This window comes from Oncorhynchus masou, chromosome 13, assembly GCF_036934945.1.
Source record: "Oncorhynchus masou masou isolate Uvic2021 chromosome 13, UVic_Omas_1.1, whole genome shotgun sequence".
In the NCBI taxonomy this organism is placed as follows: domain Eukaryota; kingdom Metazoa; phylum Chordata; class Actinopteri; order Salmoniformes; family Salmonidae; genus Oncorhynchus; species Oncorhynchus masou.
This window is the reverse complement of record NC_088224.1, coordinates 49,428,126-49,454,996: the sequence shown is the minus strand read 5'-3', so window position 1 is coordinate 49,454,996 and position 26,871 is coordinate 49,428,126. Positions and strand designations below refer to the sequence as shown.

At 41.1% G+C, this 26,871-nt stretch overlaps 1 protein-coding gene across 6 annotated transcripts in view; it reads right to left on the bottom strand.

Annotated features, from left to right (window-relative positions):
- LOC135552480 (DISP complex protein LRCH3-like) overlaps nt 1-26,489 on the bottom strand; it is a 75,763-nt gene extending 49,274 nt beyond the window's left edge. For 4 of the 6 annotated variants that reach the window (XM_064984141.1, XM_064984139.1, XM_064984140.1 and 1 more), the window contains exons 1-4: nt 26,205-26,489; nt 11,617-11,761; nt 1,402-1,528; nt 1,125-1,230 (exon numbers count right to left, since the gene is read on the bottom strand). In XM_064984141.1, coding sequence (XP_064840213.1) covers nt 1,125-1,230; nt 1,402-1,528; nt 11,617-11,761; nt 26,205-26,448 — 622 coding nt within the window. In that variant the 5' untranslated portion in view covers nt 26,449-26,489. Of the gene's footprint in view, nt 1-1,124; nt 1,231-1,401; nt 1,529-10,002; nt 10,668-10,970; nt 11,056-11,616; nt 11,762-26,204 lie in introns of those variants that run through there. The other 2 variants (XM_064984143.1, XM_064984144.1) reach the window with 2 other exon arrangements.
- Between the last annotated feature and the right edge of the window lie 382 nt (nt 26,490-26,871).

Sequence of the window (26,871 nt, the reverse complement as noted above, 5' to 3'; positions counted from 1 at the left end):
AAACAAAGGATCAGAGAATTAATCTAGTACTGAAGCAAAAGCTACAGCTAGCTAGCACTGCAGTGTACACAATTTTATTTAACTAGGTAAGTCAGTAAAGAACAAATTCTTATTTTCAATGACGGCCTAAGCACAGTGGGTTAACTGCCTCTTTCAGGGGCAGAAAGACAGATTTTGACCTGGTGAGCTTTTTTACCTTGTTACAAGTCCAACGCTCTAACCACTAGGCTACCTGCCGCCCCACCCCACTCAAAAGAGAGAAAGACAATCGTTGAACAGTTTTGAACTAATTAATTTCTTCCAAAATTAAGAAGCAGCAAGAGAGAAATAGAGATTGAAAGTGAAAAAAAAAACAGCTAACTAGTTCGGCCTACTGAAACACCCTGCTCAAACAGAGGGATGCCATGTTATCCAACTAGCTATGACTATCCAACACAACACTGGAACTCTTCCAAGTCAAGGTAAGCTTTTGGTTTTACTAATTTATTGCCACCAGGGCCTGTCAGTGCAACTGTTTACTGACTGTACACTGTCACAGCATGATTGCATGGGTTGACTAACACTTTAGTGCTATTAGCTATGTTGACTAAGACGTTACTTTAGCTAATATGGTTACAACGATGTAGGCTGTGTGTTGAAGTTATGATATGGTTTGGCTTGGAAAGTTTCTCTCTCGCTTGGTCACATACAGCGGATTTGTTGCGCATTGAAGTCCTCAAGCGAAGCGAAGAAGAATACAACGTGGCTGTTATGAGAGTGAACTCTATTCATTCCACCGATACTGTTGAAAAACGTTTCTTCAACCGAACGGGGATAAACATACCTGAATTTCTCCAATAGAACCTCGTTTGCAACTGATTACACCCTATTTCAGCTCGATGCTGGCAAAAGTGTGCAAAGCGGTATTGAAAGTCACCTCAAATTCTCGCTCAGCCTGTGTGCACCTACGTTGTACTGGGTGAATGGAATATGAATGGGAGTCATCCAACATGCTGTCATAGAATTAAGGCCATGCTCATAAAAATAAAATAATCTCCATCCTAAACAGCACTGCTCGCCACTGGTGTGTGTGTTGAGCAGTGCAGACACTGCTTTGGGCCAGGTGGTTGAGTGTGTGTGTTGACCTGGGGGCAAGCGGGCCAGGTGGTTGCGGCGGATGTTAAGGTCTCGCAGCGAGTCCAGTCGACCAACCTGAGGAGGGAGTGTCTGGATCTCATTACAACTCACGTCCTGGAGAGAGGGATGAGAAAGAGGAAAGGATGACCTGGTTAAACAGTAATCAAACCACAACACAAAGACTACCAATAAGGGGGTAAAAACAGGCAAATCAACATTGTGGTTTTGACACTAAAACCCACGGTCAATTAAGCCCTAACTGTGTGTGTGTATGTCTGTACTGACCAGTTCTGTGAGCTGTAGTAGTTGGCCCAGCTCTTCGGGAAGGGAGACAAGCTTGTTGTTACAGGCAATCAGGACCTTCAACGGCAGACTGCACACCGGGCTGGGCAGGGTCGACAACTGGTTTCGACTGAAATCCGGATGAAAGAAAAACAGACCAACGGGAGAGAGGGCGGAGAGAAAATGTAGAGGTTTTTGACTAAAGCTTAGATTTGTCCATTCAAATAGTTGTGATGGATGTTTTTTTTAAGTGTACTGGCAAGATGGCAAATGTTGTTTATTATTAAACAAAGTTACAATGTTCCAACGATGTTCTTGACATTAATTTGCTATTGTCTGGGAACACTTCCTACCAAACCTGTCTTTCAAACCTGTTAATCAGATATGTTGTGACATTTCTCTATGCCCAAAACAGATCGCTTTAATATTGGTTTATGAATGAACATGGGCTTTGTTCCAAATGACACACTATTCCATATTTAGTGCACTACTTTTATAGTGAATAGTGTGCCTTTGGGATGCTGACCATCTGTTTAAGGCATCACACATTTTCACACAGGTGTGTGTAATATGCATGCATAGGCCGTCTTTCTATGGTTAAGTGTAGAAGTGTTATGTCAAATTTGTAAATAGATGTGTCCATCAGAGTTCACTCTGTGTTTATCACCATATGTTCAGGTATGTGAGTGTCAGTGGTGGAAAAAGTACTCAACTGTCATACTTGAGTAAAAGTAATAGAAAATGACTCAATTAAAAGCGAGTCACCTAGTGAAGTATTACTTGACTAAAAGTATCTGATTGTAAATGTACTTAAGTACAGTGGTGGAGAAAGTACTCTACTGACATAATTTAAAACTAAAAGCCATACATCAAATTCTTTATATTAAGCAAACCAGACAGCACAATGTTCTTTTAATATATTTATGGACAGAGGGGGCCACAAACACTCAGACGTAATTTACAAACACAGAATTTGTGTTAAGTGAGTCTTCCAAATCAGTGTCAGTAGGGATGACAACGTGTTCTATTGATATAGGACCATATTGCTGTAATGCCTGAGCAGTTTGATGGGGTTGAGGTCAGGCTCTGAGCAGGCCAGTCAAGGTCTTCCACACTGATCTTGAAAAAAACATTTCTGTATGGACCCCATTTTGTGCACGGGGGCATTGTCATGCTGAAACAGGAAAGGGCCTTCCCCAAACTGTTGCCACCATGTTGGAATCACAGAATCGTCTAGAATGTCATTGTACGCTGTCACGTTAAGATTTCCCTTCACTGGAACTAAGGGGCCTTGCCCGAACCATGAAAAACAGCCACAGACCATTATTCCTCCACCAAACGTTACAGTTGGCACTATGCATTGGGGCAGGTAGCGTGATTCATCACTCCAGAGTCCAATGGAGGCGAGCTTTACACCGCTCCAGGCGACACTTGTGCGGCTGCTCAGTCATGGAAAACCATTTGACGCTCCCGACAAACCGTTCTTGTGCCGACGTTGTTTCCAGAGGCAGTTTGGAACTCGTAGTGTGTGTTACAACATAGGACAGGCTTCAGCACTCGGTGGTCCTGTTCTGTGAGCTTGTGTGGCATACCACTTTGCGGCCGAGCCATTGTTGCTCCTTGACGTACCCACCTCACAATAAAAGCACTTACAGTTGACCGTGGAAACTCTCGCCGGGCAGAAATTTGACAAACTGACTTGTTGTAAAGGTGGCATCCAATGACGGTGCCATGTTATAAGTCACTGAGATTAAATAGCAGAATCCACTCATTTGAAGGGCTGTCCACATACTTTTGTAGTGTATTTCACAGGGGTTCAGATGGTACAATGATGCTCAACACCAGGGTTCGTTCATCAACTAGGTTTGGCCTCGGGCCAAATGTTTTCTGAGCTAATAGTCGGTACGTCAGAACATAATTAGCATACAATATTAGCACAATTAATAGACCTACACTACATTTTTAACACTTCTGACTTGAACATAAATTCAATGCCAATAATTTCGATCTGATTTCCCTCAAAATCACCAATGTCTCTATTCAATTATTATTTTGAATACATTGGTGGGGAAAAACAAGTCTACAATACTTTAACGTCAACATTTGTTAAAAACAATTAGCTTACTAGCAAAAGGAAACCTTAATCTCAAACATCAAAAGGTGGAGAATAAAAATTTAAGTTTAAGGGATGAATCGTTTCAATTTTTGCCTAAAATGACATAACCAAATCTAACTGCCTATAGCTCAGGCCCTGAAGCAAGGATATGCATATTCTTGGTACCATTTGAAACAATGAAATGCAGAATTGTGAAAGGAATGTATTATAATATAACAATAGATCTGGTAGAAGAAAATAAGAAAAAAAAAACGCTTTTTATTTATTTAAATGCAACAGAAAGGTCCCAGTTCTAGCCATCACTCTGGTTGTAATTCCGATGGTGTCCAAAAGATGACAGCAGTGTATGTGCGAAGTTTCAGACAGATGAGCGAACTACATGACATTTAGTGTGAAGTCACCCAGGTACATTTGGGCAAATCGTGTAGGAGTCATTTGCATTCATATTACATTTTTCTGAAAGACTATCGTCAATCTGTATACTTGGACTTTGATTTAGCTTTTCCAGTATTAGTAGCCATATTATAAGTTCAATATTTGTAAAACCAGTTTTCATAACTTCATAACTTTTGCCCAAAAGGAAAAGGTACGCTGTCACACAAGGTTAGTAGCTAGCATTTTACAACAGATACAGGGTTTCCGGATGCTCCCATAAAGCCCAGCTCATTGGCGATCTAGCTAGCGCTGTTTGACCCCGATTGGTGCTTATTTGACACAGTTTTAGTCGTTCAGGTGAAGACCGCCTGCGTCATCGGCGTGCCATGAAGGCATTGCTTTCTGATCAGATATGGTGTTCTATAGGATATACTACACCACTAATGATACAGTGAAGTCTAGTTACGTTCTATGATCTCTGAGGAATACATACAAATGTAATTTGACTGGTTGAAACAACGTTAAGGGTTAGATTTTCAGATTCCCTTCTTTGCAAATGGAACGAGTGGAAATGCAAAATCTATGGTGCATGAAAAATGGACCTTTTTAGGATATGAAAAATTATTTTATCCAACAAAACAACACCATGTTATCTCTGGGACCCTTCGGATGATAAATCAGTGCAAGATTTCAGAATGTAAGCACACATTTCACCTTCAGAGGTGTATTTATCAAACATATCGCTGTGAAAAGTTTTGTTGTTTGGAGCTCACCTCAGACAATAAAAGCATGGCATTTTTTCGCTCGAATAGCTACTGTAAATTGGACAGTGAAGTTACATTAACAAGAACTTACGCTTTCAACCAATATAAGACACTTATACGTACCAACATTTATTGTTTCTCTAAAATCTGCGATCGTGACAAGGCGCTGCATGATTTACAAAGGTCCTGTTGACGGGACGCCGATCCCTAACGAGCAAGAGGAAATTTTAATCTCAACTATCAAAAGTTGGAGAATAAAAATAACCCCAATGCCAAACCTGTGGGTTATTTGCAACAAAAATGTTGTTTGCAAAGAATTCAATCTCATAAATCATTATGCATCTAAGCATGGTACTTTCAGTGGTCTTCCCACTCCAGAGAGGCATGATGTAGAAAAATGTAAGAGTTAACACACAGAAGCAGAATCCTCGTTTGTGACCTGACTCAACAACAGAAGGTCACAAGTGCCTCCATTAAAAGCGTCCTGGGTTCAAACCCAACACAACATGCCCATCACAGACGTGGAGGTGTTTAAAAAGTGCACGGTGACAGCTTTGGTGGAATTGACTTCGGACAAGTCTATGGATAGTATAATTGAGACTGTCAAACAGGTGCCCCTGTCTGCATCAACAGCAGGGGCGGCAGGGTAGCCTGGAGCGGCAGGGTAGCCTAGTGGTTAGAGCGTTGGACTAGTAACCGGAAGGTTGCGAGTTCAAACCCCTGAGCTGACAAGGTACAAATCTGTCGTTCTGCCCCTGGTTAAATAAAAGGTAAAAAAAAAAAAAAGGCCGCCACGTCCATGCACTGGTGGATGACGTGCATAGGATTGTTCTGGAGGGGCTCAATCAGGCTGAGCATTTTTCCCTGGCTATTGATGACAACACTGATGTAGAACAGTTGTGTGTGTGTGTGTATATGTCCGTTAGACTATTTTTCCATTTCTTAAAGAACATTAGACCAGTGCCTTTGTAATTTGGAACATGGCCATAAATGTGTTGGGGTGCTTGTATAAGTTGTACATTTAAGACACTGAGGAGAGGACGAGGGGGGGCTAAAAGCATGTATGGCATTCTGGGATATATGCAATCTGTGTATTATTCTTAATTGGATTGCTCAAGTACCATAACAGATAGATATTGTTTTTGCACATCTCCAAATGTCCTCCCACATCTCCTCATCAATAGTAACAGACAGTTATTTCTCCCACACCTGTTTGACCACCTGTGTGTCAACAGTAGAAATGGACCTTAAAGCATCATAAAATAATTATTTCAATGACAAGACATCAGGGTTGCCAATGAAGGTGGTGCTCTTCAAAATAGGTCTAACTTGTAGAAAGTGAAAAGAGTCCTATTTATGGAGTTAATATTTCTCAATCAACTGCTCAAATAACAATAAAATCCTATCAGTGACAAAATCATTTAGTCTGCCTATGCCCTTATTAAGCCAAACGTTAAAGACAGCATCCAGCAATCCTGATACAAATATGGGTTGTTAAGAATTGGGGTAAGAGCAGAGGTTAGTTTGGACCTTCCCAAAACACTTTGAACGGGCCTCCTCCATGCTTTGAGTGCATTAAGTAGAATGGGATTATTGCAGTAATCTTACACAGATTTGAAAAAAGCAGCCACAACTGTCAGTACGTGTCCATGATTGAGTCTATGAATGAAGAGATCTAGCATGGGTAGGATGGTCATCTGAATCAGGGTTAGTTTGGCAGCTGGGGTGAATGACAAGCGATTACGATAGAGGAAACCAGGTCTAGATGTAACTTTAGCCCACAGCTTTGATATGTGCTGAGAGAAGGACAGTGCACAGTCAAGCCATACTTCGAAAGTATTTGTATGAGGTGATTACCTCAAGCTCTAAACCCTCAGAGGCAGCAATCACACCTGTGTGGATGGGCATTCTTCTCACCACACCACATGATCTTTGTTTTGGAGGTGTTCAGAACAAGGTTAACTTCATCGGGCTAGGGAGCAGTACTCGGAAGTTTGGATGAATGAGGTGCCCAAAGAATACAGCCTGTTACTCAAGCCCAGAAGCTAGGATATGCATATAATTGGTAGTATTGAATAGAAAACTCTAACGTTTCCAAAACTGTTAAAATAATGTCTGAGTATAACAGAACTGATATGGCAGGCGAAAACCCGAGGACAATCCATTAAGTATTTTTTTCCCCCAGCTCACCACTGATTACAATGGCTGGGAATGGGAATATAAAAGGAAGACCTCCAAGATTTCAGTTCATAGGGCTTCCACTAGATGTCTACAGTCTTTAGAAAGAGCCAGGCTTGTTTTGTTTTTTTAATTAGCTAGAATTTGTAGTTCTGCTAAGTGGCTCCAATTTTGGCTGTAGTGTTTGTTGCGGAAACCGGTGGATTACTGAGCAAAGTGCACCAATGAAACTTACTTTTTTGGGATATGAAGGACTTTATCGAACAAAAGGACCATTTGTTATGTAACTAAACTCCTTGTGATAGCTTTGAAGATCTTCATCTGGTTGCAAAGTGATTTATTTTATTGTTATTTCTTACTTTCGTGACACCTCTGCTTGGTTGGAAAATGTATGTAATGCTTTTGTGTGCAGGGCACTGTCCTCAGATAATGGCATGGTGTGCTTTCGCCGTAAAGCCTTTTTGAAATCTGACAAAGCGACTGGATTAACAAGAAGTTAAGCTTTTAAATGATGTATGACGACGATGTATGATGTATCTTCATGAATGTTTAACATTATGATTTCTGTAATTTGAATTTTGTCGCTTTGCAATTTCACCAGATGTTGTCAAGGTGGGAAGCTAGCGTCCCAATGATCTGTATGAAGTTAAGGGTAGAGAAAGCTTGTTGGACACTAAGAAAGCTTTGTGGTAGAGCATACGACACAAAATCTGTGGAGGGGCCAGCTGAGTACAAGACTGTATCATCTGCATATAAATGGATGAGAGCGATACCTACTGCCTGAGCTATGTTGTTGATGTAAATTGAGAAGAGCGTGGGGCCAAGGATCGAGCCTTGGGGACTCCCTTGGTGACAGGCAGTGGCTGAGAGAGCAGATGTTCTGACATTATACACTGCACTCTTTGAGAAAGGTAGTTAGCAAACAAGGCCAAAAACCACTCAGAGACACCAATACTCCTTAGCCTAACGTATCAAAAGCTTTGGCCAAGTCCATAAAGACAGCAGCACAACATCGCTGAGAATCAAGGGCAATGGTGATGTCATTGAGGACCTTCAAGGTTGCAGTGACACATCCATAACCTGAGCAAAAACCAGATTGCATACCAGACAGAAAACTATAGACATCAAGAAATAGGCCTATAAGTTAGGATCAGCTTGATATCCCACTTTAACCTGTTGAGTGCTGGGGGCAGTATTTTCATGTTAGGATGAAAAACATACCCAAATGAAACTCCCTATTTCTCAGGCCCAGAATCTAGAATATGCATATAATTGTCAGATTATAATTGACAGTTTTGGACAGTTTCCAAAACTGTCAAAATATTGTTTGTGAGTATAACAGAACTGATATTGCAGGCAAAAACCTGAGGAAAATCCAACTAGGAAGTGCCTCTTATGTTGAACCCTCCCTGTTCCATTGCATGCCTTCCCTCCAATTAAAGGGATAGCAACCAGATTCATTTCCCTATGGCTTCCACATGGTGTGAACAGTCTTTTAGACATAGTTTCAGCCTTTTATTCCTGAAAAAATGAGCGAGAACGACACATTGTGTCAGTGGATGGCTGGGCGCCAGCAGAGTTTTGCATGAGCAACAACTTGGAGCAGACATTTTCTCTCTCTCCTATTGAAACAGCTATGGTCCGGTTTAAATATTTATTGTAAAAATAACCTGAGGATTGATTTATAAAAACCGTATGACATGTTTCTACGAACTTTACGGATACTATTTGGAATTTTCGTCTGCCCTGTTGTGGCCGCTCGAGCCTGTGGATTACTCAACAAAATGTGCCAACCAAATGGAGGTATTTTGGATATAAAAATAATCTTTATGGAACAAAAGGAACATTTATTGTGTTACTGGGTGTCTCGTGAGTGCAAACATCCGAAGATCAAAGGTAAGCGATTAATTTGATTGCTTTTCTGACCAATCTACTTGGCTGCAAGCTGCTCGTAATGTTTTGTCTGCTGAGAGATGTCCTTACATAAACGCTTGGTTTGCTTTAGCTGTAAAGCTTTTTTGAAATCTGACACGCCAGGTGGATTAACAAAAGCTTAGCTGTGTTAAGCTATATTGCACTTGTGATTTCATGAAAATTAAATATTTTTGGTAATTTAATTTGAATATGGCGCACTACAATTGAGCGGATGTTGACGAAAATGATCCCGCTAACGGGATTGGTGCGCCAAGTTAAATAAAGGACAAACCGTGGCTGCTTTCCAAGCAAAGGGAACCTCCCCAGAGAGGAGAGACAGATTAAAAAGGTTGGAGATAGGCTTGGCGATCATAGGGGAAGCAACCTTAAAGAAGAAAGGGTCTAAACCATCTGACCCAGATGTTTTTTGGGGGGGTCAAGTTTAAGGAGCTCCTCTAGCACCTCAGACTCAGTGACTGCCTGCAGGGAGAAACTTTTTAGCTGGGCAGGGGAAAAGAGGGAGAAGCATCGGGTATAGTCACATTAAAAGGGGTGGCAGATGAGGAAATGTTGGACAGGCAAGGAGGCATGGCTGAGTCAAATAGGAATCCTGAGTTAATGAAGGAGTGATTAAAGAACTCAGCCATGTGATTCTTGTCAGTAACAACCCCATCATCAACTTTAAGGGACATGTGCAGCTGTGAGGAGGGTTTTATTCTCCAGGTCTTTAACTGTTTTACAGAACTTCTTGGGGATAGATGTACAGAGAGAGAACGGCTCCTTAAAGTAACGAACTTAGGCCTTCCGTATAGCCTGAGTTCTCTTATTTCTCATTTGCCTGACCGTGAGCCAGTCAGCCTGAGTATGCGTGTGCCGAGCCTTTTGCCAAATGCAATTTGAGGTGGAGTAGCTCTGGAAGATCACGGTCGAACCAGGGCCTGAACCTGTTTTTAATTCTCATTTTCTTTATGGGGGCGTGTTTGTTACCAATACCACTGAAAATATAAAAAAAGAAGGTCCAAGCATCTTTGATTGAGGGGATCAAGCTGATTCTATACCATTTTACAGAGGCCAGTTCATGAAGGAAGGCTTGCTCATTAAAGTTTTTTTAGCAAGTATCTATGACAAACCAGGACAGGTTGTTTCACTGAGCAGCCATTACTACCACAGGCGGTAAAAAACAGTGATCACTAAGGTCATTACTGAAGAAACCAGACTAATACCTATCAGGATTATGTCTGTCACCAGTGCAAATACCTTCGGTTGTCCAAGGTCATTGATGACTGACTTCAGCTCATCTGCAATGTAGAGACCGGATTGTGTCTGTTGTCCCTTGTGTCTGTGCTCTTGTAGAATACTGGTTGAGGGGTGGAGATGTAGTTAATTATTCCTTGCCCAAGAACATTCGACCACCCATCAGAGATGATTGCAATATAGTCTGCTTGCACTACGATTTGCTTGACCTTCACTTGAACTCTGCATCGATTAAATTAGTAGATAAAGCATGTCTGGTTGGAGGGGTGTACACGCTGGACGAAGAACATTCAGAAATCTCTTCCAACACACATTGCCTGTGAGGATCAGAGGTGAACCTGCATACACAGCTTGAGCAAGACATTAGTCAGCAGTTCTCTTACTACGTTCCGCCATTGAGTCAAAAAAACCTTTGATTCCAGGAGGACCATGAGCTGTTGCTATCGATAAGGTGTCTGATTCATTATTTTCACCTCAAATAGAGGTTGCTTGTTGTGAGCGCTGAGGGAACTTTAATGCACTTGGCCAGATGACTCTGCACCTTTGTTACATTCTTCACATATGATTTGGCACAGTATTTGCAAATGTACACAGCTTTTCCTTCTACATTAGCTGCAGCGAAATGTCTCCACCCATCAGATAGTGCCCGTGGCATTTTCCTGTAAAGACTAGAAAAACACTTAATTAATATTATATATATATATATATACACAATTAGATAAATGTATTATCTTACAAAGGAGTTGTTTAAAAATTAAACATGTTTCCATACAGGTGAATTAACAATCCTCAGTTAGTAGGCTCAAGCAAGCTAAACCCCACGTGGTAGCAAAAACTAACGAGCAGAACTTGTTAACAAGTTAAAAATGATTTAAACACACTTTGCTGTAGGCTACTATTTACTCGTTAACAAAAAATCATGTATGTCATAAAATATATTCACCCCGCCCAGTATTGTAATCAAAACTTACCAGAGAGCATGTAGTCCTTTGCTCAGACAGTGTAGTAGTGTGGGCTCAATAGCATCTCATTAGTGCGCAAGATCTTGAGAATCAGCTGTACATGTGACAGAAGAGTGTACTGCACATGTGATGGAAGAATGCACTGTGCATGCAGAGGGTTGTAATTCCCTTGAACTGGGGAGTTTAACCAAAATATGCCACAAGATCTAGAATTGCCTTGTGTATCCCATCCCACACACACAAAAAAAAAATCACTGTTATAAGCTAACTTTAAAAAGAAATGAATTTTAGCAAAATTCCCAGAACTCCCAGGCAGAACTTCCCATGGGAAATTTACTGGAACGTTTCAGACCCTTGCAACCCTACGCAGGATACATAGCCGATATCGAAGGCTATTGTACTGTTGATGTATTGAATTCATATTGAGCTCATTGTACAAATTTCACTCGAGGTGATACTTTTGTATTATTTTGGTGGGCTAACTTCCTTCTTGGGAAATTGCATTTGGGAGTTTTTGCATCTCGGGTCCAATATTTTATTTTTATTTTCTTTTTTTTGGGGGGGGGGGATCAAAATAGTTCCTGGTTTGACATAGCAATTTTTGTATATTACAACTAAGTAGCTTACACCACTTGTGTGTGTGCACGTCCGTTACCTTATGTTTAGGTAGGTGAGGGCCTGGAGATTGAGAAGACTCTCAGGCAGTGAGCGCAGGCAGTTCTGGTAGAGGTTAAGGTGTTCCAGAGAAACAAACATACACACCTCCACGGGCAGTTCTGGCAGACGATTACGGGACAGATCTAAACAAGGGGAGAGAGACATACGTCACGCTACAGTTTATTTCATTTATTCAACCCTTTATTTGAGCAGGTGATTTGGCTGGTTGTTTTCACACCTGTAGGTGTTCTAGTGTTGGGCCGTTAGGTAGACTGAAGTTGGTTAAGAACACATTCTCAACGGCAAGAAAGGCTGTGTTGGGATCTAGCCAGGGATGTAATTCACTCGGTACCAAATAGAAGAAATTGTACTGAAACAAGGAGTGATTACTTGAACTTGGTAGGCACTAATAAATAAAACTCAGGACATTTGGGCCCAACCCAACCCATACTCCTGTGACAAGTGCCATGGGATCTGTAAGGACATCAGTTGTCATCTCGACTGATGGACAGCACCCTTTACAGGGCAGTGTCCCTAGTCACTGTCCTGGGGAAAACCCTGCACAGCAGTTACATTTACCATGTGTTCTGTAGGCCTAAATGGTCAATGTCCTTAATGAATAAAACAGATTTAATTTTAGTTTGTTCCTTTCAAAAGTGTAAATCAGAATTGTTTATAGATATCACGAATGCTTTGGTTTGCCAATAACCTAATACAAGTATACTAAATGTACAAGTCCACTCAATTAGCAGGTTACATTTATAAACACTGTTGGAATGTCAAAGAGATGTGCTTATTGCCTGTGGAGTATGTGAAATGCAGTAAAATTGTTATTTTTACTTTCAGCTGTATCAGAACAGCTGAAAGAAGTAAAAGGAACAACACTGTAAATACCTTCAGCCCTGTTTCACGCTAACACGAGTACTCAAAATTATTTTCAAGAGAGTACTCCAACACAGACATTCTTTCAAACGCCCATCACTACTAAATATCTGACAAAAAACATCCCCGAACAGCAGCTGTAAAGCCAAATTCAACCCCTATCCCCTCCCTCAATCCACATGGCTTCTGAGTCCACTCTGTTTGCTAGCCTAAAAGCTGGTAATTTCTTAGTGTTACGCTCGCTGCGTAAAAATATGGTACAGTGAAGACATACATTTAAGTTAAAGATATGATTTGGTGATTTTGCTATCCTATTCCCAAGCATAGGTCTTTACTTTCTCCACTGCTTATCGTGATGTAATACTGTGATAAGAACTCGGGGTGAATGCTGGAAAACTTATCAACAGTAGTACTCATTTTACAACTACAGGTATTTTAATAGACCACTCATTCTGACTAAATGTGTTTTGTTGGGTGTTTAAATAAGAGTAGGCCTATGTTACAGACAGCAACACAAAAGACCATTTCCATCACACACACACCCGTGACGTCTGAAAATAGCCACCAAGCTGACAGATAAAGGGATGTTCTTCTCCCTCCAGTCAGAGCAAAGGCCTCAGTATCTTTATGCAGCTCTTCTTGTGCTTGTCTAAATAAGTAATGCCGAGCGAGCCTCCGAGCTCATTTTTATCTTCCTATAGTGGATCGCCGGGACCGCATTTTCCATTCATAAACCATGCCGTGGGCAGTTCTAAAACTACTTGCACGTTGTTAACCATTTTTTTACACTTTGCTCCGTCATGTTACCTTATTAGCTAACTAACTACCTGTTAACTTGACCAGTATATCCCAACATTTTGGGCCACAGACAGAAAAAAGGGATAGCTTTTCAGGAGTTTGTGATCATCTGCGAGCAACTATATCTGTATGTGTGTCACATATTGTTCAGTAATACTGTGCAGTGAGTGTTGCTGTATCCCGATGGCAATCCCAGCCAAGTCGTCTATATTTATCCCCTGCAGCTGTGTGAGGATCCAGGATACAGGAAGCTGCTGCTCTCCGCAACGCTGTCTGCTTCCTACCCCAGCCAGGCTCTCCCTCCGAACAGACACAACCACGCCGAAAGATGCCCAATGACAGAAATATGGGCTAAGTCCAAATTCTCTCTCCTTCATCCCAAAGTGTGCACACTTACTCACTTCCCTTCACTGATTTTAATGTCACATGCACAGTGAAATGCCTTTCTTGCAAGTTCTAAACCCAAACAATCAGTAACCAATATCAATGTAGCAAAAATAACATGAGGTAAAAACAAAAACACGAGAAAGTAAGCAACCTACAGGGACAGTTCCAATACCATATTTACATTGTGCAGAGATACTGGAGTTATAGAGGTAAGATATGAATAGGGGCAAGGTAACTAGGCATCAGAAGTTTCCATTCTGAAAATGTGGCGGCGGACATTTGAGAAAATGACCGGTCCCAAATGCATCGGGTGTATAACCTGACTAGGGCATGTTCAGAGTGACAGAAATGACATTTAGAATATGGTAATTCATCTTCAGAGGAGACAGAAGTCGAGGATGCAATGACGAGTGCCCTTACCGGGTACTTTGAAGATGTTAGAATAACTGTCCACATTTACCTTTTAAACAATTTTTAAACAAGACCAGTAACAAACAAAATCATTAGCCTATGCGTAGGTGGTGTGTTCAAGTTGGGGGAAGCAAAATGTTCAACAGACTTGTATAAGACAGCCAACTATTCGTAATGTGAAGAGTAGATGGCATGGTCATAATTTAAGCTAACTCAATCACTGTTCACAAAAAGAAAAACTTTCAACACATTGCCGAGCACATATAGCATGTCACGCAATTTTGCTACTCTTTATATGGCTGCAAAAATGAGCAGAACCTTTTTAAATACGACTAATTACAGGGTAGCCTACTCTTTATATGGCTGCAGAAATGAGCAGAACCTTTTTAAATATGACCAATTACAGGGTAGCCTACTCTTTATATGGCTGCAGAAATGAGCAGAACCTTTTTAAATACGACTAATTACAGGGTAGCCTACTCTTTATATGGCTGCAGAAATGAGCAGAACCTTTTTAAATAAGACTAATTACAGGGTAGCCTACTCTTTATATGGCTGCAGAAATGAGCAGAACCTTTTTTAAATATGACCAATTACAGGGTAGCCTACTCTTTATATGGCTGCAGAAGTGAGCAGAACCTTTCTAAATACGACTAATTTACAGGGTAGCCTACTCTTTATATGAATACTGGGTGTGTCTTGGTGGTGGCAAGTACACAACCAAGAAACACTGACAAATCACAACCCAACTCACGTTTGGCTTCTGTCACGGCAGCCAGCATTTCTTGAGAAAGCCAAAAGAAACTATACCAAATGAGTGGGTGCAGTTCCCCTTTAATTTCTTCCAGCGAGCTCCTGCCTTAGATAACCGGGTGTGGACTGGCCACAGAGACATGGGTCTGGCGGAACAAAACACAGAGGGAGAGAGAACAACAAGTGAGGCCTCTGCCAAGTTAACCAAGTCAGGCCTCAGTCTCGATCTCCGTTTTCCTCTTTTCCTTTGTAAGGGTCTGGCAGTGTGAACTGTGTCTGGATGTAGCCCCCAAGCATCGCCAAACTGGCAGGGCACATACACACTGCATTGACTACACTCCAATTCCTCAGTCAGTGCACACAGACAACACTGATCAGTGGAGCACCCAGGCAAGAGCATTACAGACTTAGTCAGACAAGGACATGTATACCCCCTCTGTCTCGCTCTCTCTATACAGTTAGGGACGGCAATAATTCAAATTCATTTGAACGCATGTTTTAGCGGCATGTTCCAAATGCCTCTACTGCATTTTTATAAGCGTTACGTCTTTTTGGCCTTGTCTCCTTGGCCTTGCGACTCGTAGACACCAAGCCCCACCTACCACTCAAAAACAAAGACAAAAGCTGACTTCTTCCTCTCTGACAACGAGCCATTTAAACTAGCGATTTACATTTTAGGTTTGGTCCAACAGGTAGGCCATTCTGACACCAAAGACATATCGTAGACTTGAACTAAACCTTTCTAACAATACCTTTTTTATGTCTCATCTCCCAAAATGTAGAACATACTAGGGTTGGGTGCAGTGGTGGCTCCTCAGTGGAAGAAGGGGAGGACCATCATTTTTTTAATGCATTGTAAAACATTTAAAAAAAGATACAACTATTCTAAATATAATCAAGCCACCAAATAATTAAAAACACTATTTTGCAAAGAAGATCTACCAGTGGCCTCAACAGCACTCTGTAGGGTAGCACCAGGGTGTAGCCAGAGGACAGGTAGCTTCCGTCCTCCTCTGGGTACATTGAATTCAATACGAAACCTAGGAGGCTAATGGTTCCCACCCCCTTCCAGACATACACAGTAATTATGACAACTTCCGGAGGACGTCCTCCAACCTACCAGAGCTCTTGCAGCATGAACTAACATCTTGTCCACCTAATCAAACGATCAGAGAATTGATCTAGTACTGAAGGATAAGCTACAGCTAGCTAGCACTGCAGTGTACAAAATGTGGTGGGTAGTTGACTCAAAAGAGAGAAAGACAATCATTGAACAGTTTTGAACTAATTCAAAATTATAATCTTCCAAAATTAAGAAGAAGCAAGAATATGCGCATAGATGTGTAAGTGGGTACTGTTTTTCTAGTTTTTTTTCTGTGTGCTTTGTCTCTGTTGTTGTATCTCTTAATATGGGTGAAAATTATGAAATTCCAATAAAAATACTGTTACAAAAAGAAGAAGCAAGAGAAAGAGAGAGATTGAAAGTGAAAAAAAACAGCTAACTACTTCGGCCTACTGTAACACCCTGATCAAACAGAGGGATGCCATGTTAGCTAGTTGGATATGACTATCCAACACAACACTGGAACTCTTTCCAAGTTTTTAATTTTACCTTTATTTAACCAAGAACAAAGAACAAATTCTTATTGACGGCCTGGGAAGTGGGTTAACTGCCTGTTCAGGGGCAGAACGACAGATTTGTACCTTGTCCGCTCGGGGGTTTGAACTCGCAACCTTCCGGTTACTAGCCCAACGCCCTAACCACTAGGCTACCCTGCCGCCCCAAGTCAAGGTAAGCTTTTGGTTTTCCTCATTTATTGCCACCGGGGCCTGCCGGTGTAACGGTTTACTGACTACACCGTCACAGCATGATTGTATGGGTTGACTAACACTTTAGTTCTATTAGCTAGGTTGACGAAGACGTTACTTTAGCTAATATGGTTACAACCATGTAGGCTGTGTGTTGAAGTTATATGGTTTGGCTTGGAAAGGGTTTTGAGCCTGGTCACATACAGTTGATGTGTTGTGCATTGAAGTCCACAAGCGAAGAGTTTAGGAGGAGAGTGCATAGATGAAACAAGGAATGCAACATGGCTGCTATGAAAGTGAACTGTTTGCTTGTGATCAGGGGTGTATTCATTCCACTGTTCCTGTTGAAAAACATTTCTTAAACAGAAGCAAACAGAACAAAACGGGGATAAACATACCTGAATTTGTCCAATAGAAACTCATTTACAACTGTTGGACTAATGATTACACACTATATCAGCTAGATGCAGGGAAGTGTGTGCAAGACGGTATTGAATGTCACCGTCTGTCCATGTGTCATTTCAAATTTCTCTCGACCTGTGTGCACCTACATTGTAAACTTCTCATATGCTTGGTTGTAGCAACCTCATGATAGGTATAGGGAAAATTTGAATAGCATGTAGTAGCCTAAACCTGTCACTGTTACATTGAACTGGGTGAATGGAATGAGTCATCCAACATGCTGTAATAGAAATAAGGTTATGCAAATAACCGCTACTGGTTGGGTGTTAACCAGATTTCCATATCTTCATACCGTGCCTGTGCCATCCTGGGATTTACGGTATTACTGGTAGTGTACACAAGGGGTGCAATTTCATTTCAAATAAATAAAAAGCCAAAAAACATCCCTTACCAGAATGCTAACAAAATTCTAAGAAGTACTAAGGTATTCTCAGCGGATGCTCGGCAATTGCTAACGAGAGCATGCAAACATTCACTACAAGGACAGACAACCCAACTCAAAGTTATCTCAACACAGTTTGCAGCATGCACAAAACAAATATTAGGCAGCAGTGATCTCAATCCAGGAGGGGTTTGTCTCTGCTGCCGTTACCAGGAAGCTTGATCTTGCAAGCTCACGTTAGCCACTGAGCAAACATTAGCAAAACCCAGCTGGAGAGAATGCATTTGGCACATCTTAGATAATTAACTTAATAGTTATGAGATATATAGCTGGCAAACAGTGAGTTTCACACAAGTGTTTGATCATTGATCAAATGAAGACTCAACTTCACAAGCTCCCATTTTACTTAATTATGACATAACATTGAAGGTTGTACAATGAAACAAGAATATTTAGGACTTAGGGATGCCACCCGTTATATAAAATACCGAACGGTTCCATATTTCACTGAAATAAAATTTTTTAGTTTCATTATAGTTTCCGGATTCGACCATATTAATAACTAAAGGCTCGTATTTCTGTGTGTTATTATGTTATAATTAAGTTTATGATTTGATATTTGTTAGAGCAGTCTGACAGAGATGGTAGGCAGCAGCAGGCTCGTAAGCATTCATTCAAACAGCACTTTCGTGTGTTTTGCCAGCAGCTTTTCACCAGCACAGCGCTGTTTATAACTTCAAGCCTATCAACTCCCAAGATTAGGCTGGTGTAACCTGTGTGAAATGGCTAGCTAGTTAGTGGGGTGCGCGCTAATAGCGTTTCAAACATCACTCGCTCTGAGACTTGGAGTAGTTGTTCCCCTTGCTCTGCAAGGGCCGCAGCTTTTGTGGAGCGATGGGTAAAGCTGGTTCGAGGGTGGCAGTTGTCGATGTGTTCCTGGTTCGAGCCCAGGTAAGGGCGAAGAGAGGGACGGAAGCTATGCTGTTACACTGACAATACTAAAGTGCCTATAAGAACATCCAATAGTCAAAGGTATATGAAATACAAATGGTAGAGAGAGAGAGTCCTATAAATACTATATTAACTACAACCTAAAACCTCTAAATTAAAAGAAATATATATATAATTTTACAAATCGGCCGATTAATCGGTATCGGCTTTTTTTTGTTTCTCCAATAATCAGTATCGGTATTGAAAAATCATTACAAAAAATAAATAAAAATAAAATAAAAATATTCGGTCAACCTCTTGTTTCCAAGTCCCAATCGTATCTACATTTGGTGTATAATTTTACTGCAAGAAATTGTTAATTCTACAGGAGTTAATATTAAGGCTCCTAGAGGTTATAGACCTACAGTCAGTGTCCAGATTTCAGTTTCCATTTAACCTCTGAACAGCAGGCTACTGCGATAGGCCTATTTGAAGTCCCTGTCTTGTGACTGTCAAATTTGTATAGCTCCTCACAATCATCATCACATATAAGATAGCTGGGACTGGCATCATCCTCTTTTACTACTTTCCCAAACAATGTCTGGCCCTCCCTTCTCTTTACTTTTAACTCTCCATTTCGCAGCGTTACTGTTTTTCAATTAAACTGATTATTTTCCGACGTGAACGATGTTCACTTTATCTGCTGTTCCCCAAAGCATTTGGCGTGTAGGTTATTTAACATGCACACGGTTATAGGGCCTAAAGCTTAAAGATGTATGCACTAATGACAGATAGGCTTTTCTTAAATTATTTTACGTTAAATATAGCCTATAGATATAAATTGCACAAGAACAAAACATTTCTGGTTCGTTTAAAAGGTATTATTTTCTCTTTTGGCTATAAAAGTGGAACTGACAGCATTTTACCTACTTTGCATATATGAAATAGAATCATAATATCAGTCAAAAATATCAAATTCATAGTTTACGCTACAAAACACACTTTATAAAGAGGTTTTACAAATACAGTACCAGTCAAAAGTATGGACACCTACTCATTCCAGGGCGTTTCTTAATTTGTACTATGTTCTACATTGTAGAATATTAGTTTAGACATCAAAACTATGAAATAACACATGGAATCAAGCATCAACTAAAAAAAGTGAAACAAAACAAATTATATTTTAGATTTTTCAAAGTCGCCACCCTTTGCCTTGATGACAGCTCTTGGCATTCTCTCAACCAGCTTCATGAGGTAGTCACCTGGAATTAATTTAAATTAAAAGGTGTGCCTTGTTAAAAGTTCTACCATGTCACAACACAACTGATTGGCTCAAACGCATTAACCTGTCTGGCCCACGCGGGACGCAACCGCACCCCCTGCCAACAATAAATGCAAATGCGCTACGCCAAATGCTAATAGCACTCGTTAAAACTCAAACGTTCATTAAAATTCACATGCAGGGTAGTCAATTCAAGCTACACTCGTTGTAAATCTAGCCAACGAGTCAGATTTGTATAATGCTTTTTGGCGAAAGCATGAGTAGCTATTATCTGATAGCAGGCAACACGCCGAAATACCAGAAGGGGACGTAAACAAAGGAATTAGCGTAGCCGGCGCTACACAAAACGCAGAAATAAAATATAAAACATTCATTACCTTTGACGAGATTCTTTGTTGGCACTCCTATATGTCCCGTAAACATCACAATTGGGTCTTTTTTTCGATTAAATCGGTCCTTGTGTAACCAAAATGTCAATTTATGAAGACCGTCAGATCCAGTAAAAACACTTTTTTTTAAACGCAACGTTATTTTTTTAAATTAAAAAAGTTGCCCATAAACTTTGACAAAACACTTCAAACTACTTCTGTAATCCAACTTTAGGTATTACTAAACGTTAATAAACGATCAAATTGATCACGGAACGATCTGTATTCAATAGGCACAAGTTTGGGAAACGTCAACTTTTCCGGTTCCATTGTTTACAGCTGTGGACTTGACAACCGGATGTGGCTATTACTCAGATGACCAACAATTTAGTTGAATCGAAATCACAACACTGGCGACATCGTGTGGAAGCTATAGGAACTGTATTCTCAGCCTTAAGTATTTTTCCTTCCAATAGACAATACATGGACTGGCGGATTGATTTTTTCTCCGTCGATTTAGTGACCAGGTTTTCTGGCGATTTTGACCACGGAACTCGTTCTGTTATAGTCACAGACACCATTGAACCAGTTCTAGAAACTTCAGTGTTTTCTATGCACACATACTAATCATATGCATATACTATATTCCTGGCATGAGTAGCAGGACGTTGAAATGTTGCGCGATTTTTAACAGAATGTTGAAAAAAGTAGCCCGATCTCTAAGAGGATTTATTAAGAAGGAAATATATTTCACTAATGGAATTGTACAAAGAAGATTACCCTATTTGGTAAAAGACCAAGTCAATTTTATGGTAAGATCAGCTCAGACAAGCAAAGAGAAACGAAAGTCCAGCATTATTTTAAGACATGAAGGTCAATCAATCTGGGAAATTTAATTTTCTTCAAGCACAGTCGCAAAATCCATCAAGCGCTATGGTGAAAATGGCTATCATGATGACCGCCACAGGAAAGGAAGACCCAGAGTTACACGTGCTGCAGAGGTTAAGTTTATTCGAGTTAACTGCACCTCAGATTACTGCCCAAATAAATGTTTCAGAGTTGAAAAAAAATATTTTTTTAAACCTTTATTTAACTAGGCAAGTCGTTTAAGATCAAATTCTTATTTACAATGACAGCCTACCCCGGCCAAACCCGGGCCAATTGTGCACCGCCCTATGGAACTCCCAATCACAACCGTATGTGATTCAGCCTGGATTCGAACAAGGGACTGTTGTGTCGCCTCTTGCACTGAGATGCAGTGCCTTGGGCTCCCGATTGCCGCAGCAGTCTAAGTAAGACATCTCAACATCAACTGTTCAGAAACTGGGTGAATCAGGGCTTCATGGTCGAATTGCTGCAAAGAAACCACTACTAAAGGACACCAATAAGAAGAAGAGACTTGCTTGGGCCAAGAAACACAAGCAATTAGAACGGTGGAAATCTGTCCTTTGTTCCAAATTTGAGATTTTTGTTTCTTTGTGAGAGCAGAGTAGGTTAACGGATGATCTCCGGATGTGTGGTTCCTATCGTGAAGCATGGAGGAGTAATGGTGCTTCGCTGGTGACACTGTCAGTGATTTATTTAGAATTCAAGGCACACTTAAGCAGCATGGCTACCACAGCATTCAGCAGCGATACACCATCCCATCTTTGCGCTGTGGGACTATCATTTGTTTTTCATCAGGACAATGACCCAAAACACACCTTCAGACTGTGTAAAGTCTATTTAACCAAGAAGGAGCGTGATGGTGCTGCATCAGATGACCTTGCCTCCACAATCCCCTAACCTCAACCCAATTGAGATGGTTTGGGATGAGTTAGACAGCAGTGATGGAAAAGCATCCAACAAGTGCTCAGCATATGTGTTACTCATTCAAGATTGTTGGAAAATAATTCCAGGTGAAGCTGGTTGAGAGAACGCCAAGAGTGTGCAAAGCTGTCATCAAGGCAAAGGGTGGCTACTTTGAAGAATCTCAAATAAATATATTTTGATATGTTTAACACTTTTGGTTACTACATGATTCCATATGTGTTTTTTCATAGTTTTGATGTCTTCACTAGTATTCTACAATGTAGGAAATAGTAAAAATAAAGAAAAACCCTTGAATGAGTAGCTGTGTCGAAACTATTGACTGGTACTTAAGGTTCTATTTGACTCAACATTCCACACTAAATCACAGCTGGCCTGGTACATTGCTTACTGCCTCCAGTCGGGATTCACAGTTTCAGTTTCACTGACTCAATATTTTGGACAAAAACAGATGAATGTAATTAAGGCTGGGAATATCAACTAAATCTGACTAGCAAGGGAAATTATCACAAGTCAGTAATAATGTGTCTAATAGGCTAGTGTATCTATTTATGTACCAAGCTAAGAACACCAAGCCCATCTGAGGCTGGTAACGAATTAACTTGGCTCAAGGTCTTCCTTTCCTGTGGCGGTCCCCATGAGAGCCAGCTTCATCATAGTGCTTAATGGTTTTTGCGACTGCACTTGAAGAAGCGTTCAAAGCTCTTGAAATGTTCCATATTGACTGACCTTTATGTCTTTAAGTAATGATGTAGTTTTGTTTCTCTTTGCTTATTTGGACTGATCTTGCTATAATGTGGACTTGGTATTTTACCAAATTGGGCTATCTTCTGTATCCCACCCCTGCCTTGTCACAACACAACTGATTGGCTCAAAAGCATTAAGGAAAGAAATTCCACAAATAAACAAGACACACCTGTTAGTTGAAATTCATTCCAGGTGACTAATTCACAAAGATGGTTGAGATAATACCAAGAGTGTACAATGCTGTCATCAAGACAAAGGGTGGCTACTTTAAAGAATCTCAAATATAATATATTTTGATATGTTTAACCCTTTTTTGGTTACTACATGATTCCATGTGTTATTTCAAAGTTTTGATGTCTTCACTATTATTCTATAATGTTGGAAATAGTAAAAATAAAGAATGAGTAGGTGTATCCAAACTTTTGACTGGTTCTGGAGCTACTAGGAAGATGTCATTGGAGGAGTGGGCAAGTGATATTGTTTTTCTGTGGCTATACACAGCTGGAGATGCAAGAGTCATTTGGTTAGCTGGAAAATATGTATTTGGTCAAAAACAAAAGTTTATCTCAATATATATACCCTTTGTTGGCAATGACAGAGGTCAAACGTTTTCTGTAAGTCTTCACACACTGTTGCTGGTATTTTGGCCCATTCCTCCAAGCAGATCTCCTCTAGAGCAGTGATGTTTTGGGGCTGTTGCTGGGCAACACGGACTTTCAACTCCCTCCAAAGATTTTCTATGGGGTTGCGATCTGGAGACTGGCTCGGCCACTCCAGGACCTTGAAATGCTTCTTACGAAGCCACTCCTTCATTGCTCGGTGGTGTGTTTGGGATCATTGTCATGCTGAAAGACCCAGCCACGTTTCAACTTCAATGCCCTTGCTGATGGAAGGAGGTTTTCACTCAAAATCTCACGATACATGGCCCCGTTCATTCTTTCCTTTACACGGATCAGTCGTCCTGGTCCCTTTGCAGAAAAACAGCCCCAAAGCATGATGTTTCCACCTCCATGCTTCACAGTAGGTATGGTGTTCTTTGGATGCAACTCAGACGGGCCTGGACATGTACTGGCTTAAGCAGGGGGACACGTCTGGCACTGCAGGATGAGTCCCTGGCGGCGTAGTGTGTTACTTATGGTAGGCTTTGTTACTTTGGTCCCAGCTCTCTGCATGTCATTCACTAGGTCCCCCCATGTGGTTCTGGGATTTTTGCTCACCGTCCTTGTGATAATTTTGACCCCACAGGGGAGATCTTGCGTGGAACCCCAGATCGAGGGAGATTATCAGTGGTCTTGTATGTCTTCCATTTCCTAATATTTGCTCCCACAGTTGATTTCTTCAAACCAAGCTGCTTACCTATTGCAGATTCAGTCTTCCCAGCCTGGTGCAGGTCTACAATTTTGTTTCTGGTGTCCTTTGACAGCTCTTTGGTCTTGGCCATAGTGGAGTATGGAGTGTGACTGATTGAGATTGTGGACAGGTGTCTTTTATACTGATAACAAGTTCAAACAGGTGCCATTAATACAGGTAACGAGTGGAGGACAGAGGAGCCTCTTAAAGAAGAAGTTACAGGTCTGTGAGAGCCAGAAATATTGCTTGTTTGTAGGTGACCAAATACCTATTTTCCACCATAATTTGCAAATAAATTCGTTAAAAATCCTACAATGTGATTTTCTGGATTTTTTTTCTAATTTTGTCTGTCATAGTTGAAGTGTACCTATGATGAGAATTACAGGCCTCTCATCTTTTTAAGTGGGAGAACTTGCACAATTGGTGGCTGACTAAATACTTTTTTGCCCCACTGTAACTGAGGAAGAGAGCCTGCCTTTTCATGGTTGTTTGTTCAAAAGGACTGTAAAGTTGCCAAATGTAAGGGACTCCCCTGGTATTTGCAGGAATCCATCCAGGTGTATTTTGTGGCTTTTGGCAAATGATTTCTAATTATCTAAAGTCACGCTGTTGCAACTGCCTGTAAACACACAGTCCAGATCAAAGTGAATTATCCCAGGCCTGTGGCAAATGGATTGTTTTCATAAAGGCCTACTATAGTGAACAGGTAATGCGTAGACTACGGTGCTGGACCAGAGAGATGTTTTATTAGGTTTTATTTACTGCAGTGTCTATTCATTATCCAAAAGTAAGGCTGTTTCCCCACTCTATATTGCTACAGAATTTTCACAAATGTGTTAGTATAGGTAATTCCCAAACATTGTAAGAATTTATGAAAACATGATAATGGCCATATCTAAGTGCTCCCTTGTCAGAAAATATATATTTATATATATTTTTTTAAGTGTCATATTATTCTTGGTGTGTATTTGAACCGATGTTAATAAGATTAAGTTGATAAAATAATGTCAGTTCCACTTTAATTACCCTAAAGCCACCTGGCCCATGGATATAACTAAGGGGACTTCGGGTTATGAGTCAACCCCTGCAAGTGTGTGTGGGGTAGGGGTCTGTGTAAGGGTCCAGGGGAGGAAAAAAAATCTCATAAGATGCTAATTATTGCATTCATTGTGCCTATAGGAGACAGAGATAAAAAAAAACGTGAAATGGGTAAAAGGGGAAATACTGGTATGGCATGAGCCATCCAAATTATACATGTCATGTCGTGTGTTTAGTGGCCGTTAGTGACAGTCTGGAGCGAGTTCAGGAATGTGCGATATCGTGTTAAAGCCCAACCCCAGGCCTGCCACAGTCCCACAAATGACTGTCCACCTCATATGAGCTGTGAGGGACGATGCAATGCACCATGCCAAAGATGAACATCGTATCACAAACAAGAACAAATAGTTCACCGCATTCCCTCCCTCATTTTCTGTGCCACGAGTTACCTGCAAAAACAGGTAATGGTGACTAAACTGGTTCTTGATAAGAGTCCTACCACATTCCATGAGGGTGCAAATCTGTCAATTCTCGCGCCACGTATTATAACGTTTTGAGTGCGCCTGGGAATGTATTTTCAGCATGTTATAACTACCTACATCCATATGAAAACATGAGCTGACGAAAGTTAGGCTGGCAAGTAAATAACTTAGGCAACTCGCCACCCGTCAAATAACTAACGTTATGGTCTAGCTAGCCAGTTCTCTAACTTAAGGTTACCGCTAACGTTAGCTAGCTGAGTAGCTCTCCAAATGAACAGGAGCAGTTACATAGCGACATGCTTAACACGTTAGCTCGTTGAGCGATACTTTGCCAACTTCCCAAAGCAAATAGTAAGCTAACTAAATTAGCTAAATAGTTTGCTAGCAGCCAAAACAAGCAACATCGTTCATCAGAAAATGTAACTCATTCAAACCAGTGTTGACTAACTCCGCTGTCTGGAGACGTCTGGACCCTCGCTAGCTGGCTGGCTAACGTCAGCTAGCTTGCTAATGTTGGCCGGACAGTGTCGTGACGTTAGCTAGCAGGCTAACTTGGTAGCTACTCCAAGTCAAAACAAGTCTATTTTCGAGCCTATGCTGGCTAGTTAGATACCCACAGCCATCGTCGAAGTGACTGTTCGGGTTTATATAAACATTTCCATCTATTCTACTGCGCGTGTCTCGATCCCCACTCACCGGCCCGAGTTGTGTCTGTGAGGTCGTGATTGGCGACGCTCCTCGGGAACTCCTTCAGTTTCCTGCCGCTGAGGTTGAGACAACCAGTTGCGGAGGCTTCGTCTAATGCCCTGTCGAGAGACCGATTCCAAGACGCAGGACCAGGTGCCCCTACTCCATTACCGGGAGACCCGACCACTCCAGAATTGCCGACCGCAAAAGTCGGTCCGGTGTTCTCCACAGACAGCAACACCGAAGCCGCCATTACACACCAAGCCAACTCCCACCGATTCTCCCTACCCTGCAGCCACTAGGTTGATAATACGCAAGCGCAGAATGTGAGGGCAGACTGAAGCGTCGTAGAAGGGAGAGGCTAGTTTGGGAATTGTCTATGCGCAGTGATAATACAAATGTAAGCTCTCCTCATCCCATCCATACTTTCAAAGTAATGATATATGAATGACATCATCTACCCTTGGTGTGACGTTCCTGACTGATTTGGATTTTACTCTCACAATCATCTTGTGTGAATGTTACTTTGAACTTTGTCACTGTTCACTAAGCTATCATTAGGCATTTCATAGCCTAAAAATTATGTCTATTGAGCAGTGGTTCTCAATAGGGGGCCCAAAAGAGTTGTTTACAGGGGTCCCTGAAAAAGCAGAGATGAAACAGAAGAACCATAATA